General features: G+C 38.4%; 1 protein-coding gene across 1 annotated transcript in view; it reads left to right on the forward strand.

Moving 5' to 3' along the window:
- Positions 1-553: 553 nt before the first annotated feature.
- Positions 554-16,131, forward strand: part of adgrb3 (adhesion G protein-coupled receptor B3) — a 108,401-nt gene continuing 92,823 nt past the window's right edge. The window contains exon 1 of the mRNA XM_070915556.1: positions 554-1,307. Coding sequence (XP_070771657.1) covers positions 554-1,307 — 754 coding nt within the window. The remainder of the gene's footprint in view (positions 1,308-16,131) is intronic.

Raw genomic sequence — 16,131 nt, forward strand, 5'->3', positions numbered from 1 at the left:
TCGCATTATCTAACTGTCGTGTGAGGAAACAGACTAAATCACGAAGAAGGCAGCTTGATTTGAAAAAGATCCTGGTTACTGCGTAAAATGAGCAGTTGCACCCCGTAGCTCGTGAGCACTGCACTGACTAGGACACCTCTTTCACTGTTTGCCTTTTGATGTCAGATATCCTAAACAGCTATATTTGAACATCTCCAGGGATTGTGCCATACCAAATACGACCCAATTATAAATGTCTAAATGACTCACATTATTGCACCCACCTCCCCCAAATAAATAAATAAAGAAAGAAAGAATGGCCGAAGCAACCACAAGGTGGCAATGTTTGCACAAAGTATAGTAATGACGGAGGTAGGATGGGTAGCAAAAGACATGTTGCTGAGGTTAATGCCTTTTTTTTTTACCTCAATTTCATGGTAGGACGTGATAAGAAATGTGTGAAGCACATCAGTCAGACCTGATAGAGATCATCTGTCATGTTTCCTGTGTCCTCTGCTATAAAATTCCTCTGTGTAATTCTCTCCATCTCTCCTTGCAGGCCAAATGACATAGGATGAAGGCTGTTCGAAACCTGTTGATTTATATATTTTCCACCTATCTTCTGGTTATGTTTGGATTAACTGGTGCCCAAGATTATTGGTGTTCCACTCTGGTCAAGGGGGTCATTTATGGATCATATTCGGTGACTGAAATGTTTCCTAAGAACTATACAAACTGTACATGGACGCTGGAGAACCCAGACCCTACCAAATACAGCATCTACCTGAAGCTATACAAGCGAGACTTGAGCTGCTCTGAATATTCTTTGCTTGCTTACCAGTTTGACCATTACTCGCACGAAAAGATCAATGAATTGCTGAAAGTCAACGAGTCTATAGTGTACCTGTGCGATTCAAAGAATATTTATGTATTTTTGCTGTACGACAAGAATTTTGTTCAGCTACGGAGAGTTTTCCCTTATGATTACAACGGATTGACGCCACAGAAGCTGGATGAGGAGGAGAAGTCCAATGTGGAGTTTTTGGTGTTGAACAAGGCGAGCCCCAGCCAGTTTGGGTGTCAAGTGCTTTGTACGTGGCTGGAAAACTGCCTGAAACTAGAGAAAGGGACAGTGGAGACGTGTGGGATCGTGTACACAAAATGCACTTGTCCTCAGCATTTAGGCGATGGAGAATCAGAGAGCATGCTCATGCTCAACAACGTGGTTTTACCTTTGAATCCACAAACGGAGGGTTGCTTGTCACCCCAACTGCAAGCTGGGCAGGTCTGCAATCTGAGTGCAGAAGTGAAACGGCCTCCTAAAGAAGGTGAGTATCCTGTCATCTTCCTCCTTTATGCTGAAGCAGATGTAGTCTTAATGAACTACTGTAGTACTTAGTAAGATAGTAATCATGTCAGTCAAATGTGCACGTCAATCACTCCCTTCTCTGCCTTTATTGCATGTTTGAAGTGTGATGGCCCATGAAACAAAGAGCACACATAGATATATAGACTGCAGTTGGCTCAGAATTGTGTCAACTTCAAGAACAAAGCTGCCAGAGGAGTTGGGTGTAGTAAAGACCACAGCAGCACAAACCAAACCACCTAAAAGGGGGGTCTTTCATTTTGGTTGGACTGAATTCAAAATGCACTATCATTGCTGTGAATTTAAAATGGCTGTTTTTTTTTTCTCTACACATCAGCACAGAATTAAAATGGCTGCAAATCAAAAGATAACTTTTGGGTGTTATACATTTATGTCAGTGTCATCCTTACAACAGACCAACAGTGGCCACATATGGACACATCCTTTGGGTTTTTACTGGCATCTGTGTCACATGGAACGATTGGGATCATGGCTGCAGATTGGATCACATTGCTCATGCAATGCAACATTTAGTGAGTTTCGTGCTTGGTCAAATCTGCAGCAACTAATATTCAATAACATTTAGGTTAGGATTACTGAATAAAAGCTGCTCTATTATATAGGGGTGCTACTTGTCCAGTGTTGCCATAGAGCAATGCAACGTGTTTTCACTGTATGTTGGAATTGAGCCATAATTAACATATAGTCAAGAGCTTACAGAAGAAAGCGGCGTTATCAGGAGACCTTCTGGCAGTTGTAATTCATGCATGTGTATCAGTGCATACTTAAAAACAACTATGCATCCACACACATTCACAGGTAGACAGCTGAATGAACATTTAATAGTAAATGCTTATGATAAAGTCATAATGATTCTGTTCATTAGTGTCACCAGGTAGCAGGGGGAATTTTTTGTAGTTAACACATTTGTGTAGCGCTTTGAATTACAAAGGGAGCCCTTCTTGACACATAGCTGCTTGCATTTTAACAGATAGCGGAGGAGAAAAAAACCCCTGAGGAATATGCTGCATACCTCAGAGGTGAGGTGCGTTTACCGTGAGACACAAAGGAGGGGCATTCATCACGGCACACTGAACCAAAAATAATGAGTCAACCTTTAGATTTTGGGGGGGAAATAATGATAGCAGGAATGTTAGGGAGCTATCTCCCCTGTGGCACTTACCAAAATAACAGTTGCTATAACAGCACCCTGGAGAACAGGTGGCGGTTTTCTAATCAAGAAGAACAGGTGAACATAGATTGCAGTAGTTCAGCTGTTTGTTTGACTCCTGCTGCTACATGCTACATCCCATTTTTAGGCACGTTTTTGAAACACACTAATACAGGATTTTTTCAGGAAAAATCTTACCGAGGTACTACTATGCCTAAGATATTTTTAATACTTTAGTAAGAGTTACTTTTGCTTCAGATTTCCACATGATTCATGAAGTGGCTAACCTCCATTAAGTTGGATGATAAACTCACTTTGAGTGTCATCCACGTACCCTTCCACAAGAGCCCTTGAACAATAGTGCATACAGTTTATGATGCAAATTACCGTTACAACTCACCCTGCAGCCAAGAAGCATGTGCAGCAACATCAGGAAGTATGACTCAGCTGCGTATTTGTATAAGATAATTTCATCATTTAATGAATCTCGTGTTCAGATCACAAATGTTACTAGGAAGCATTATGCTTATTTTCACAGAAAATGCTCCACTCCAAAATAACATTTGACATTTTTCTATCAGCATGTTAATAACAGCTTAAGAGCACAGCTTATTTTTTTTCTCTCTCAGAAGATTTTCCACAAGCGTCTATTTATAGGGTCGGTTGATGGGAGGTTTGAATAAATCCGTTTTCATCTGGATAACGGGGAGATCACCACTGGGTTTAAAAGAGCACTGTGTCTCCTGTGGCATCATGGTGACAGAATGGGTGTTCCTGATGAAGAATAAAGCATTACAAACAGTCGACAAGGGCTCCATTTGATAAAATCGCTTGTCTTTGATCTTCTCAGTTCCTGGTAGAGGATGGTTTCAGAGCACATCAAAGAGAAGCAGGGCTGGAGGTTGTATACTCCAGCCACGCCACTGAAATGCCCCACCAGTGTTTCACACAGGCCGAGGATAACAACATTTTAAAGGTTAAAGCTCTTAACTATTTAAGGTGATTATGCAGACAAAAGGACAGACCTCATTCCCTCATATTGTGGCATTTTGAGAACCACAGTGACACAATGAAATCCTAAACAGATGTACTACTCGGATGACTCATTTATGCAGTTTTATTTTTATCACATTCTCCCATTTCATGAATAAAAGTTGTAAAAGGAGGCAGCACAATGGCGCAGTGGCACTTGCAGCAAGACAGATTTAATTCTGTCTTTTTTGCCTTTGTGTTCTGTGTTCGTGCGGGTTTCCTCCCACGTCCCACGCATGCAAGTCAAGTAGGCTGATGACTCTGAGCTACCCATAGGTGAATGAGTGACTGTCTGTGGTAGCTCTGTGCCGTCCTGGTGACGTGTCCTGGGTGCTTTCTTGCTTTCAATCCAATGAATGCTCGGATGGGCTCCAGCTAGTGTGAATCAGACTTTTGGAGCAGACAAATAAAAGCAGCCATAAGTAAAAGCTAGGTAGAGAATGATTTTTTTTTTCAGATTCTCTATACTGTCACCAATTGAAATTTCCCTGGTGCATTTAGTTTGAAAAGATGAATCAAATGCATAAAGAGGCATTCAGTCACCAGATAGCAACTTCAACCACAGATAGATTTCAGAGTATATTCTCACCCACATATCTGCCCTTTCCCTGTCCAATCCAGTCCGAATGCTGGTGTTTACATGTGTGCAAGCTTAAAATCCTCAAATTCACTATGTACCGGTTCAAATCATCCACAAATTGCACTTGGCTCCAGGAAATAAACAACATCATGTGGCATTGTCTTGTTTTGCGGCTCAGTCTACTAGTCTGCCCTTGGCTAAGGAAAAGTGTCTCAGTCTTTGTCTCGTTTGGTTGGAATTTGCCAGTTTTCAAGGATCAGGGTCAAGGAGTCTCATTGTTTGAGGGGAATGTGCTTTGTTGCATGTCCTGCGAGGTTTTCACTGTTAACGAAGCCTTGAACAGCAGCGTTCATGTCAGAATTCCTCACTATTATATAACAACGTCCTGGTACAAAGAATTGTGATAATCATCTTTCTGCTCCCTGCAATATTGACACCAAAAAAGCCTATTTACAAAGTAATTCTTTTCAAATAAAAAAGGCAATGTCTTTTCATCTAAACATTATTTTGATTCTGTCAGATATTTCAGTCCATGTAACTGCGCTCATCCCTGGTCCCACTTTCTATTCCTGTATTGTCACTGGCTTGTGGGTAATAGTGGAAAAAGATGATAAACGTGACAGTGACAGTAAGGCGCTTTCTGGAGATAAGGGTTTGTAATTAGTTTCAAACCCAATAATGCTACAAAGAACTGAAGCTCATATTTATGTAAAATATTCAAATAAATATTTTATGAGTCCACAAAGTGGGCCTCTAAATTCATTGTTAGTACAAGAAGTAGGTTAGAAATGAGTATGACATCACAGATTTGAGTCCTGATCCTCTGTTTTGCACTTGAGAGGAAAGTATTCACACTTATTGTATGACATTAACATCGATTTGACTCTAACATGCAATATATATATATATATGTATATATATATATATATATATATATATATATATATAATCTTTATTTGGACGTTCTAGCTCTGTTTAGCAAGGGTGATTTAACTAAACCTTTATTTATTTTCTGTAAATACCAAAGCTTTTCACATGATCTAAGAACCATATCCACTTTCAGACTTGCAGATGCTTATTTGTGCAGTTGCAGTTGCGTATTTGATCATTACGGTTTCTGACGACACAGACCCTGTGCCATGTGGAAAACGGCAATAGGATTTTATTGGCAAATGAAACGTGTGTGAAGCGTTCTAATGCACTGTCACCCGCCAAAGTCCTGAGCACTGCAGCAGCTCAGCCTCGGTGCCTCACATAGTGAGGCCTTTTATTCACTTTGGATCTCAGTCAAGTCACTCAGTAGTCACACTGCATTATGCTCACCCCCATTGTTCAGTACACTTGGAGGCCATTTTAGTTCCAATTCAGTGAAGGAGAGAGTTCAGCTCAACAGCACAGAATCTGTTTGTTTTATCTTAGACATGCATTATTTGTCTTTAACTGTAGTAAATATCTTGAATATCCCACGTCCCAATGCCCCCTTAAATCCTCGGCTAAATTAGTCCACCTTCAGCCTGCTGTAAATATTGTTCCCATGTTCAGCTCTTGGATTGTTGGGTACAGTATTTTCTTGCTTGTCTTCTAGCTGTGTCTTCTGTGTTCATTCTTCTGTATTCAACCTCTTGAGGCAGCTGTGTTGAGATGGAAATGCTAAAGAAAGTTGCAAGGGACTGACAAGGTCAACACAAAAAGCGTGATAGACTGTAGGACCTTGAAGAATCAGCGTGAAAGTGTCTGGCATCTTCTTTGTCCATTAACTGCGTATAAAATTTTGCCTATTCCAAAAAAAGGATTGTGCAGAGTGTGGATCGATTAAGTTTTATGCTGTAATCAATTACACAGCTTTGGGTCAATTCCAGTCTGTTTTGCGAAACATATACAGAAAACTGCTAAAATGAGGTCAAACATAACACCAAAAATGACTTCAGGATGTGCAAGACTGTGATTCTGTGGAAAAGATAATGGAGTCTGGAAGTGAGTGAGCAGTTCTTTTCTGTGCGTGGCTCAAAAATATACATATATAAACTGTATATTCTTCAAATGGCCCAGGTCGCTGTTTCTGGATATAAAAATTCATGAGGCTCTGAGGTGACTCCTAAGTCATTTTACACAGTGATATAAAACCACAAAAACTGTTGCCATGTTTAAAGTTCTGCTTAAACCACTCACACTGTCACACATGGATGCAAATGGTCTCTCTGGAACCACTAAAGTCTCCATTTTCCCACAATTACAAATTTATGACACAATAAAGCAGAGGGTCCACCACACGAGGCTTGGTATGGTTTTTATTCTGCACGGCAAGTTAAAGGATTAAAAAGATAAAACTTATACCTGTACAGTTATGCATAATACCAAATAGCATTTCTGATAATTGCTTTATTGAAAGGCCTAGAAAACTAATTTTCCCAATTAGCTTCCAACATGAATGATACAATTTTCTGCCAAAGTTCAATTAGATTTGGGTGTTTCACAGGGCTCCAATCAGAAAAAGGTAGTGCCATGTATTTATGTGAACCAATCACAGTTAAGCAACATCTGAATCAAAATCTGTTGTGAGGTCGTTTGCGGACGTTGTCAGGCAACTGTCAACAAATGTTCAATCCACACCGGCTTTATATAGCAACATACTGTGTCAAGCGAGATACAACATGTATTACTCAGTGTAATATAGATTAAAATGGGAGTCCCATTTTTCGTATTTTGGCTTCTTAAAATGAAGCACATTTAGTTTACCTTTTGTAATTTAGGTTAAATCTGTATTATTTCCACAGTCCTACCGATACAGCACGTGTTGACAGTTGCCTTTAGCAGGCTGGGCAAGTGTTGAGGTGTAAAATGATTAAGTATTGATGCAGAATGAATAGTTCATGTGGTTCTGTTCTTAGGACGTACAGTATAGCACTGGCCAAAAGACTAAAGCTGAAAAGACTTTTGGGTATTTTGTTCAACTTCAGTTGTGAAACATAATTTTTAGTTTTAGTTGAATATTGTTTATCGTCATCTGACTATTTTGACATTTTCTTTATTTCTAACTAGAACTACTGTTGTTCACTGTTGGACCAGCCTTGATGCTAACAATGATAACCTGGCAGCGGGGTGGATGCAGATCAGCTGAGAATACCGTGCTTCATTTGACATGGATTTGTGATCTCAGTCTTGGGGCTCTGTTTCAGCAGCATGTCAATTGGAAGTCAGAGTGATAACTCTCCACTATACCCAGACTGTGTACTGCAAACTGCCTCAGAGTAAATTAAAGCCTTGTGTTGTCACAGCTGAACTGCAGACAGGATGCAATGAAATGCAAGCCTGGAAGAAAACACGAAATACAATTTAAAAAGTGTGGACATGATTTATGGTTTTCAGACATCTAGAAAGCATCACACAGTAAGAATCTGTTACTACGTACCAAAAATGACTGCATGAATAAATTTAAAGTTTAAATGTCCCTCAAATCCAAAAAAGTGATGTTGCAGCTTAAAATACCTCCAAATTAAAAGACAGATTTTTGATGATTCATGTGAATCTGAAAAAAGTGAAAGTATGTAAGTATTGTTAGCTAAATTTACTTTAACTATCAAAAGTAAAAGTAGTGATAATGCAGAAACATTGCCCTTATACTGTCATGTGTTAAATTAGCAGTTTATCCTAATGATGCATTAATGTGTAAGTAACATTTTACTGTTGAAGTTGGTTAAGTTGGGCCAGTTCCAACTACTGTTGGGTAGTTTAATCTATATCAATGCATCATATTTTATAAACTCATTGTATATTTTGTAAAATATTGATCTAAAAAGCAACTAGTAACTATAGTTAGTAGTTATTTATTATATGTAATAAATGTAGTGAAGTACAACGTACAATGTTTATCTACTGTAGTGAAGTACAACGTGACATGACGTGGAGATACTATTTAATTTGAAGTACTCGCGGGTGCGAGTACTTCAAATTAAATCAAGTACAGTACTTGAGTAAATGTCCTTAGTTACAGTCCACCACTGACAATTGCATATCAGAGGAAAGTACCCGTAAATTGCCCAGAAAGGCTGAAACCTACATTTCTTAGATTAGTGCATCAACCCATCACTTTCGCTGTGTCATGGAGGTGACAACTCAACCTCTTTAACTTTACAGCCTACAATAAATACAATTGTAATAAAATTTGTGAGTAACAGTTGTTGCCTATAATAATGTCATATTACAGCAGGAACCATAATCAGAGTAATGGGTTACGTAATGTAGTGTCTAATTCTCTGGTGCTAGGCAGCCATACCTCCTGTCCTCGAAACTGTGGCGCTTCACCAGTAATATCCTGCATAAGCAATGAGGAAACGTGCATTTCTGATTTATTAGCACGTGTATCCCACCTGTGCGCATGTTCCTTGTTATGAATTCCAAACAGTGGTAGATTTGTGTGCCTGTATATCCAAGCTGCACCAGCTCCCACAACTACTCATAAATTCTTCTTGAAATGCCACAGATTCGCCTGTTTAGCATTCAAGCTCTCATTCAACTCTTCCAGCTTTCACCCATTAAATAAAAATAAAAACACGAGGCGACGAATCTAGACCACCACTGCGATATAGACGGTGAAGATGTTGAACTGAGGCTGGTTTGATGCGCCGTGGGAAAGTTTGACATTACAAATGAAGAAAAATAAAATAGTGAGCAGGAGCAGCTTTTTACCTGTCAGTATCTTATCTGCTTAACTTATTGTGCTTATGTTTCTATCAATTTGCATAATTTGCTCTCTTTCCTAAATGTAGAACACATTTGAGCAGTGAAAAGTATTAAATGTTTTTAAGTGTGAGATTATGTCAGTGCAAAAGACTGTTTTGCATAATGAATCATTTGCAATGAATGTGTCTTAGGTAAAGCACTTCATGTTAAAGACCTTTTTGTTTTTCCACTGCAGATAACTTATTGTACATCTCATCATGTAGCACACTGGTGCCGCATCAATTTTGCCGTAGTGTGTGTATGGCTGAAGCTGATGCTGTTCTTTGTCAAAGGCTCCGTGCAGTATGCTACTCTGCTGTTTCATCACCACGACAGCACAGCATACTTATCATGAAACACTTCCATTTGTAATTGCGTGTCTTGCTTTGACATCACAGCATCCAGTCTCTATTTTGCAATTTATGAGTTAGAGATAAGTGAACCTTATGAATCAAAGGAATAACAACCATTGTGCTCTTGTTTCCTTTGACTTCAAAAAGGTTGCTATATTAGTGCAAACATAATAAGTAATGAGTCTCTATAGATGAAGAACACTGTCTCATCTTCTTATTATACAAATTCATTTTTTCTTTACTGCCATCATATGCATAATTCAGTACTAACCAAAATGTCAGACTGCTATAATAAAAGAATATTCCTGCAGTTTCATTCAGGACAAAATAGGGAACACCATGAACTTGCTTCTATTATGTCCAACTTGAACTGAGTGTGAAATGGACAACAACAATTTTTATTCTCATATGACAAATTCATTTAGAATGCAAAGTCCTTCAGAGTGGGACTCAACAACCGCGCTATTTATCCTTCTAAGAAAACATGAACAACATTCACATGAGTCTGTTACAGCTTTGCTCCACAGTTCTGAAGCGAGGGCGAGTCTTTGAAGCTCTTAGTGCGGATAAACACTGTCAGATGTCTTGAACATTTCTTGTCATTTTTTAAATAGGCAAAAAAAAAAAAAAATCATATTCTAACTTTTGTGTGGGCTGGTTTAATGTGGTAAATTTGATCAAGCCCTTGTTGTGCAGTGCCAGAGATGTTAATGTAAATTATGCACTGCTTTCAGCCTCTCAGTTGCATGTTCCTGCATTTCAACCCAGTTCGTTTTGGCCTGTCACTGGATGGCTATTTCAGCCCACAGAGAGGCATTTGCATAAACATCCACCCACAAAACCTGGCAAATGAGTCTGTCACTCAAAGACACTGTCTATGTGGTAATGTGGATGCAAAATCCATTTTTTTTTCTCTAGGGGCTTCTGTAAATGCTCTCACTGGCAGTCCCTCTGCAGAGAATGGCAAGTGTCCTCATGTAGCTGTAATGTATGTATCCTTTAAACTTACATGCTGTACTATGATCTAAGGCAGCACACACACTTACATAATCAGTGTCAATAATAACAATATCATGTAGTCTACACATTCCCCAGAGACTTTTACATTTTCAATGGAGTAGGAATTTAGAAATCAAAACTGAATTAATCAAGAACTGATACCAAAACAGCTATATACGGTAGTTGACTTTTAAATGTGATATAACACCTATTAAACCTTAAGTGCTGACCACTGCCATTTGAAACATTTAGAATTTAAACACTTTCTTCTAACGCTGGAAATAAGGGAATCCATCCAGACTGGTTTGTCAGGATCAGAAAAGATCCAGACTGAACTCCTGACCTTTTTTTCCCCCGTGCCTATCGGCACACACAGTTTGCCCTGTCCAAATCATCATGGGCAGGGTCTCTTCTTGTTTTTGCTTATAGGAAACTCCAGCGCCTCTCATAAAAGAGAAGAGAGCAAAAAGACTACATTAGAAGTAATGAGGATTTAAAAAAAACTCATATTTGAACTTCCTTTGTTACCAAGCCTTTCACTTTGATGTGAAAACAACACAACTGAAAACAATTGTAGATGAACGTCCCGAGGTCTGTAGATGTAAAATAGTGGAGTAAATAAAACTATTACATAATATACTATACAACCAGCAAGTACAATAAAAGTTGTCCATCTAACTATGTCTGTTTTGTCTGAAGAAGGGTGCACTATACGCAGTTTTCCATGACTATCTTGTAATGACAAGACTTATGTCTTATTGTACAGAAGAATAATGACAATGAAGATGAATTAAATTTAAATAAATAAGTTTTTGGCTTTTACAATACAGTGCCATTCGTTGTCGACAGATTATCCAAAGCCATCACACAAACCAGCAAATACATCATACACAGCAGCTGACAGCATACAACGTAATTATTGTTGATAAATGAATAAATAAAAACATGGATGTTATTTTTCTGCCGTGGTCAGTGATTTGTGATGGGTCAATGCACCACCATATCATAATGATGTGAAAATCAAAGCTTCTTTTAACCATCTATTTTGTCTCATTTGTCTATTTGGCCCAGTTTGTGTCATTATTAGGTGTTTCATCATCTACAGGTGAAATAGAGACTTTGTTCAAATGAAATGCAGGACTGCGTTGGTATTTTGGTTGTTTTTTGGTTAGGTATACAATTATTAATTATACATTCATAATTGTGTTCGTCTTTCAAACAGCAGCACTAATGCGTTACAGATGCATGATGGGATATTTCAGTAATGGCCATCCCTAACTAAGACAGCTGACATTTGCTCGCGCTGCCTGTGTGTTTCCACGGAGCATTGTGGTTATTCTGCTCCTCTCACTGAAAGGAGAAGTGTTATGTAACGTAGAATGGGATTCAGAAATTATAACTCTGCAACTCTCTTGTGCCAGATTGTCAGATCGTTTACAGCTCTCTGTCCTTCATGGCACAGACAGAAATGACTCTGGAAGTGGCTCTCTTCTGATAGTTCATCACAACTGGTAATAATCATAATAATAATAGTAATAATAGCAAGCCAGATAAGTCACATGATCAATTGTAAAATATTGTGATTACTTACATAATTCATATTTTAAGAGGTGTTTATAATGTTACATGCAAACCCATGTAACTTCCATTTGTTTTGTGCTGTTATTAACTTCCATTAAAATAAATTGGGGTCCAGATTTTTATTTCTGGGGTAAAATAACATGCCCAAGTATAAGCAAACGGTGGCAATGGTTTGGAAACATTGATATTGGCCATATCCAGATAGGAATCAGATCTCATCAAGTCTGGACAGATGGGAACTTGATTTACAAATCAGATTTAAACCACATTCATGGATGCGTTGAAATCAGATTTGAGCAGAAATTCTGGATACTGTGTGTCACAGTCTGTCAGTTTAAATCGGATTTCAAACTGTCCTTTACACACCTGGAAACCAACGCACAACAGTGATGTCACATTCAGAGCACTGTTAGCCTGCCAACAATGCTGCACATCTTAAACTCATCTGTCACCGATGCTGTCTGGTGCGGTGGCAGAGTTCTGCCCCACAACTAGATATTGCTGTGGCATGAAGAAGAGAGACGGTTTATCTTGACTCCTCTTTTGGCCTGCTTCATGCTGGTCTGACTCTGGTCATATACCTACACAATACTAAGCCCTTACTATAGCAACCAGCGCAGATGAGTTTAAAAAGCCTAAATATACAACATACAATTATCAGTGTAGACAGTTAGTTTTGAAATTGGATTGGAGATGCAAATGTGATTTTCTAGCTGTCTGGATATTGTTTTGTTAACTTATATCCACTGTCTTTGCTATTGCCATAAATGCCTAGGACCTTATCTGGAGGTCATTGTCAGGGCCTACCAATACCATGACCCATAAGAGCATTTCAAGCGTTTATTTAAGTCATGTTTAGGCAATGAAAAGTCCTTGATTAAGTTTAAGGGAAAGTTCTGCTCATGGTCTACACCCTTCTCATCGGTTCTGTGAGGCTGTGTCTAGGCTTTGCGATAAATGCTAATGACAGCATACTAACAATGGCAATGGCAATATACTGGTGTTTAGCAGGTACCATCTATTTCACCCTGAATCAGAATTGTCAACATCATAGTGGTGCTAAAGGAAAAGTCAGGGGATCACCAAAGTCAGTAGGATTCATCCTCTGGGGACCATGATTGACTGTATCAAATTCCTTATCAATCCATCCAATAGTCGTTGAGACATTTCATTTAGGACAAAAGTGGTGAACCGACTGATTGACAGACTTTGATGTCTGCCATCCACAGAGCCACTCAGCCAGCATGTCTAAAAATAACAGTCCAAGTGTGGTTAAGTTTTGGCTATAAAAACCACTTGGTTAAGGTTGGTTAGAACGTGCTTAAAATACTGCTGTTATGGTTGAGGGAAACCAACAGTGACTGTCGGGAGGAGATAGGAAACAAACCCATGGCCTTTGGTATCAACCATGTGTTTTGCTCTGCTATAAGAAAGTCCCATTTCTTCTGTTTGAACACAGCTCATCTTCGCCTACTTGAACAAACGATCCATGCTGTCATTTTTCCCAAGAGGACAATCTCTCTCTGTTTTCCGTTGTTAATTTAGCAGCAACCTACAAAGTACTCAAATGAAGAACCACTTTTTCTGCCAGTCTATATCATAGACAATGTAATTGCTCTACTTGAGTATTTAATATCACAAACACGCTCTTTCCTTAAATAATCCTTAATTGTTAATTTACTCACAATCTCATTGAAGTCTCAATGGAAGAATCAGTGTGAGATCTCTAAACACAGTAAAATGAGCAAATCGCACTCCACCACATTAGTGAAAGTCTGCTGCAGGGAGTTCTATTCATTCTGCCAATACAGAAGACACATCAGATGGTTAGATGCTCTCTGTGGTATTGTATTAAAGGGAAAGAGCTTGAGAGCACAGGAGTCATAATGAAATGTGACAGATAAATCAGAAGCACTTGGGAGATGGCTTTGGATTACTGAATCAATACTGCACCACCAGAGCTAGTCCAGACTTCCCAGACCTGCACTGTTTTAGCTGAGGCTCCAGTAAAAGCCCTCAGTTTGGTTTGGGAGATCCGTCTTCGCTGGTTTGCAATTCGAGTTTTCATACAAAGTCCCATGACAAAACAGACTACTATATTTGAAAAATAAAATAAAAGCAAATATGCTCATGTCATTTGAAATCACTTTTATCACAATTACTTCTCAGAAAGTCTACGGTGGCAGAGGTTTCTGAGAAACCTCTAATAGTGAAATCTCTAATAGCATGCTTTAAAATATGAATCACAGATCATTTCTACATGCTACATGGATTATGCAAGAGGTCAACCAAAACATCTGATGACGGAGATGTCTAGCTCAGTGAAGTGTTCCTTACTGGTAACCGTAGCCATGCCTTAGTAACCATACTCCATATCATCTTTGGACTATGTGGTTATTTGAATTTCGTGTCTGACTTCTCGCAAAGCTAACTTGAAATTATTTTTTTCCCCCTCTGATTTTTAGCAGCAGATCATTTATGTAATCATGTACACTTTTTTTAAAGGGAGTTTATAGTGTTAAACAATGTTTTCCATAGTAAAATCCTAGTTTAATTCAAAATTCTGATCTGTGTAACGTGTATATAAACAAATGCAATTAAGGCATTTGAGGGAATGAACAATTAATGGCTAATGGTTAATGAATAACTGTCATCATTTATATTTAATATTAGAAATATTATACTTTGTTTTTACCTCATACACTCATTATTGCATCTTCTTAAATAATTTATCTTAGCAGTCACTGATAGCTACATAATTATCGTCTGCTACAACAGACCTACTGTAGTTAGTATAATTTTAAGAAAGTAAGGAACTGCTAACTGCATGTTTTGTGGATTTGACATCTCTCGTTTTGATCTCTAATTTGTTAAAGGTTGATTTGGCCTCCATTTGATCATCTCTTGACAAAATCAAAACAGTTTGAGTTTGGATTTTTCTTCAAAGACTAGGTAGATTAGCTTCTATTTCCACTGGTTTTGCCTTCTTCTGGGTTATGTCAGCCACTCTGAGTGTGATGCAAATCAAATATGGCTGCCATGCAAATTCTGTGTTCACTTCTGTAATCTGTTAAGTCTTTGATTTGGTGCATTCAAAGACACCTTTGTTTCCAAAGGAAACATTAATAGACCATTTCTATGTGTGAAGCAGTTTTACAAGCCTTTGATTTTGTCTCTTTGATACGTACATCTATGAAAAGAGGTCATGTACACAGCTGCTGTGTGTGCGCGTGCGTGTGTATGTGTGTATTATATCAGCTAATGAATATAGAGCAAATGGCACTGAAGTGATAATGTAGAAAATAATCGCCCTGTGATTCTTACCCTGCCTCTGAGCTGCATTTGGTTTCTGTCACTATTAATGAACATTTCTTGCACTTCTGTTTCGTGATGACTCAGTACATTACAAAATTGTCTCTTCTTGTGCTATGCCTTTGTGCCCGCTTTAAAATTTAAATCTAAAGGCGTGTATAGAATATCGAAACATACTCTATATGTGGCGTCTATAGTGTGCCAGCATCTCTGGGAGAGTCGTACAACAGCTTTAATAATTAATCGCTTCATTTTCGTTTTAAATTGGTTATTTTGTCAGTGGCTCTTAAATCCTTTATTTATATTTGTTGTTTTATATGTGTATGTCATTGATATGTTTATGCTACTGTGTCATGGAGCATATGTAAACATCTATCAATTATGTAATTTCTTCTGTTTCCTATTATCACAAGGCTGTGGCTTAAATCCAGGTGGATGTCTAACCATCACAGTTGTTGAGCGTTTGATTGCATGATTCTTCAGCCACAGTGGATTTAGGAAGCAGACTCCAGTGCAGGACACTGTAAAAGCTTAAAGCCAAACCTTCACCAAGCTTATTTTGAATTCTGAAGGATTCAACAACATCAGTAGTCCTTGTTCAAAGGCTGTCTCCCTGCTTTGCTCTAAAATGCATTAATGCGGAGGTGATGACTGGAGGCCTGGAGGTAGTCGTCCTTGTGCGTCAACTGGTCATGTGGTCAGTCCCTCATACACAAAACCCCTCTTTTTGTACTGTGCCAAGTAAAACAATCTGCCTAAATAGTTTGAGGATTTACGCAATACATATAAAAAAGCAAATCTTTAAAGAAGTTGATAAAATAAATGAATGCATCGCTGTTTTGGTTTATGAGCAAAATATTTTGCATTTATTCAAGCATCTATATTTGATGCTGTCCTATTTGAATTGCTGGCCCACAACGGATGCCACAGTAGAGGGGTAATAATAAAGTTAAATCATAATGGTTTATTGATTCCTTCCTTCCAAACCTTGCTTTCGATTTGTTATTTGATAGACAGACTGTTATTTCAGCAACAAAGA

This window comes from Enoplosus armatus, chromosome 12 (genome assembly GCF_043641665.1).
Source record: "Enoplosus armatus isolate fEnoArm2 chromosome 12, fEnoArm2.hap1, whole genome shotgun sequence".
Classification (NCBI taxonomy): domain Eukaryota; kingdom Metazoa; phylum Chordata; class Actinopteri; order Centrarchiformes; family Enoplosidae; genus Enoplosus; species Enoplosus armatus.